Genomic DNA, 3,316 nt, shown 5'->3' on the forward strand with positions numbered 1-3,316 from the left:
TTGAAAGGTTGCGGAAGTACAACATGAAATTGAATCCGTCGAAGTGTGCTTTCGGGGTCACCTCTGGCAATCTTTTGAGCCACATCGTTAGCCACCGTGGCATCGAAGTGGGCCCATCAAAGATCAAAGCCATTATGGAAATTCCCCATCCCGAGACCGAGAAAGAAATTCGAGGTTTCCTGGGAAGAGTTCAATACATAAGTCATTTTGTCGCGAAGTTGACGATGATTTGTGAGCCGATCTTTAAGAAACTGAAGGTCAGAGAGCACGTTATGTGGGATGACCAGTATCAAGCCACATTCGATAAAGTAAAGGAAGTGTTGTCTTTCGCGCCAGTTTTAAGTCCACCCGTGGTCGGGCTACCTTTATCGATGTATCTAACTGTTACAAATACTGCAATGGGGGTTATGTTAGCCCAAACAGTTGACAAGGAAGAAAGAGCTTTTTACTACATCATTAAAAAGTTCTTAGACTATAAAGTGAAGTATAAACCTCTTGAAAAGACGTGTTTGGCCCTAGTTTGGGCAACAAAGAAATTGAGACATTACATGCTTAGCTACAGTGTGAGTGTCTACTCCAAGATGGATCCAATCAAGTACTTGTTTGAAAACTAGTGCTAAATGGAAGAATGTCGAGATGGACCCTTATGTTACAGAGTTCGATCCCAAATATGTACCTTTGAAAGCGATCAAAGGAAGAGCAGTCGCCGATTTCCTTGCCGACAACCCATTTCCTCGCCGACAACCCAATCGAAGAAATAGAAGTTGTCGACACTTTGTCTTTTCCCGACGAAAACGTGGTACATGTCGAGAATGACGCATGGGATTTGTATTTCGATGGAGCATCGAACTACATGGGATATGGAGTGGGAATTCTTCTTATCTCGCCAACAGGTGAACACGTGCCCGTGTCCATCAAGCTAGATTTCAATGTAACGAACAATGCCGTTGAATATGAAGCATTTCTGTTTGGTTTACGCAATGCTTTAGACTTAGGTGTGAAGAAGTTGTTAGTACATGGAGATTCATCCCTTGTGATCAATAAAGTGGGTGGGTCGTGGAAAACTAAGAGTCAAAGTTTGGCCCCATAACAAACCAGAATCGAAGAATTGGAAAAGTAGTTCGAGGATATTCAATATGTTCATCTGCCGAGAGAGGAAAATCAGTTTGCAGATGCATTGTCCAAACTAGCTGCCTTGATCAACATTCCCGATCACATAGATAGTATGCCCATATGTGTCGGAACGAAGATCGTCACCTGCCTATGTGAGTGCAATCGATGACGCCGAGGAGGGTGAAACCGAACCTTGGTACACAGCCATTTTAAAATACAAGGAAACAGGAGAGTATCCTCCCGACCTTGACATGCGTGGGAAGCGCGCGCTGTGAATGTTATCCTACCAATTCATCAGGACCAATGATGGACAATTGTATAAGAATACGGCTCAAGGTGTTCTGTTGCGATGTATCAATAGACCGACAGCTAAAAAGGTTATGGAAGAAGTCCATGACAGAGAATGTGGGCTACACATGAATGCCCATATATTAGTCCGTAAAATCATGAGGATTGGTTATTACTGGACAACGATGGAAACAGATTGTTGTAAGTATATCAGACACTGTCACAATTGTCAGGTATTCGCCAACGTGCAACATGTGGCACCTTCTATGTTATACACCATGACGTCACCCTGGCCATTTTTGACCTAGGGAATCAACATCATTGGAAAAGTAAACCAATCAGGAACTGGAGGGCACTGTTTTGTCCTTGTTGAAATTGACTACTTTACGAAGTGGGTAGAGGCTAAATCTTACAAAGTGCTAAAAGCGGAGCAAGTAGCACAGTTCATTCAGAATGATATCATTTGCCAGTACGGAGACCACATGAGTTCATCAGTGATCCTGGAACTCATTTTCAGGCTGAGAGTGCAGTTATACTTGAAAAGTATAAAATCAAACATCACAAGTCATCACCATACTGACCACAGACGAATGGTGCGGTAGAGGCTGCTAATAAAACAATTACAGTCATTTTGAGGAAGATGTCTGATAACTATAGAGAGTGGCCAGAAAAGATACCCTTCGCGTTATTGGGGTATAGAACTTCAATCAGAACAGCTACGGGAGCAACCCCGTATTACTTGGTTTATGGAATGGAAGCAGTTCAACCAGTGGAGCTGGAAGTACCATCCCTGCGAATCCTACTCGAGAGCCAAGTCCCGGAAGCGGATTGGGTTCAAGCTAGATATGATTCACTCCTTATGCTTGATGAGCAGCGTTTGAATGCATTGTATCATGTCCAACTCTATCAGAAGAGGATATAGAGAACTTTTAATAAGAAGGTGAAACCACGAGGGATCAACGAAGGAGATTTAGTTCTCAAGTCAGTTAGAGCTTTGTTGCCAATCGGCCCGAGGGGTAAGTCCAAACTGAATTAGGTGGGCCCATATTTGGTGAAGAAGATATTGACAAAAGGTGCTATTAAGTTGACAGATTTGGATGGGAACGGCTTCAAAAATCCGACGAATTTGGATCGGTTGAAGAAATACTATCCTTAAGGCCTCATTCTTAAATGTTAGGAACTAATATTTGAATTGCATATGTATTTAGAATAAGTTTTAAGCCGTTGGCATTTGCTGACGCTGCAAAATCTTTTAACGGGAGAACTACGAACCCGGTTTGATTCTATGAAAGCAGATACGTAGGCAACTCTTTGTTAAGAGTAAAACCGGACCAATGTAATACAAAAATAAAATTTTTGAATGCGGAAACTGGGGATTTTAATAAATAGTAATAAAGTTTTATTCATTTATTCTAATTCCGTGCAAAGCCCATTACACACATTCTAAGAAAGGAAAGCACACATAACGATAATAATAATAGCAAATAATACGAGTTGAAAACTAAAGTTTGCCTTTTCCCTTGTCGTCACGTTCGCACGACCCGTCTCGAAGAGATGAAGCCTCACCCATCATCACTTTGGCCCTTTTCTTGGGAGGAACGGATGTTTCTCGAGGGCCCAGTCTGTCCTTCGCGCTCGATCGAGGACCAAGCCGATCTGCAAGTGTCAAACCCATGTCAACCCTCGGTCCTAGCCGTTTCCATATATTTGAAATAATAGGTTTGGTCTTAGAATCCTTGTCAGTAGAAGACTCAAGCACAGATGAAATCGGGATCGGGCCAGCAAAGAATGCCTGGTTTGTTAGCTTTTCATTATGATATTTCCAATCTATGGCGTCATCCTTGCGTAGTTTCGCTCTGCCTGTAATTGAGGGCTCGGTAGTCCACTTCAAATAAGAATGAGAGACCCACGTAGT

General features: G+C 42.4%; 1 protein-coding gene across 1 annotated transcript; it reads left to right on the forward strand.

Moving 5' to 3' along the window:
- Positions 1-224: 224 nt before the first annotated feature.
- LOC141655245 (uncharacterized) lies at positions 225-2,323 on the forward strand. The gene is made up of 6 exons (XM_074462334.1): positions 225-563; positions 686-1,045; positions 1,221-1,384; positions 1,475-1,634; positions 1,710-1,895; positions 1,988-2,323. Exons 1-6 carry the CDS (start codon positions 225-227, stop codon positions 2,321-2,323), a joined length of 1,545 nt encoding a protein of 514 aa, XP_074318435.1.
- The last annotated feature ends 993 nt before the right edge of the window (positions 2,324-3,316 follow it).

Source organism: Silene latifolia, chromosome 5 (genome assembly GCF_048544455.1).
Source record: "Silene latifolia isolate original U9 population chromosome 5, ASM4854445v1, whole genome shotgun sequence".
Lineage (NCBI taxonomy): Eukaryota > Viridiplantae > Streptophyta > Magnoliopsida > Caryophyllales > Caryophyllaceae > Silene > Silene latifolia.

What these genes read in the sequence shown, in the direction of transcription:
- LOC141655245 (XM_074462334.1), top strand. Translation starts at nt 225, where the DNA reads ATGATTTGTGAGCCGATCTTTAAGAAACTGAAGGTCAGAGAGCACGTT. An exon ending in ATTACATGCTTAGCTACAGT is followed by an intron (nt 564 to 685) that starts GTGAGTGTCTAC and finishes TACCTTTGAAAG; the next exon opens with CGATCAAAGGAAGAGCAGTC. An exon ending in GACACTGTCACAATTGTCAG is followed by an intron (nt 1,635 to 1,709) that starts GTATTCGCCAAC and finishes TTTTTGACCTAG; the next exon opens with GGAATCAACATCATTGGAAA.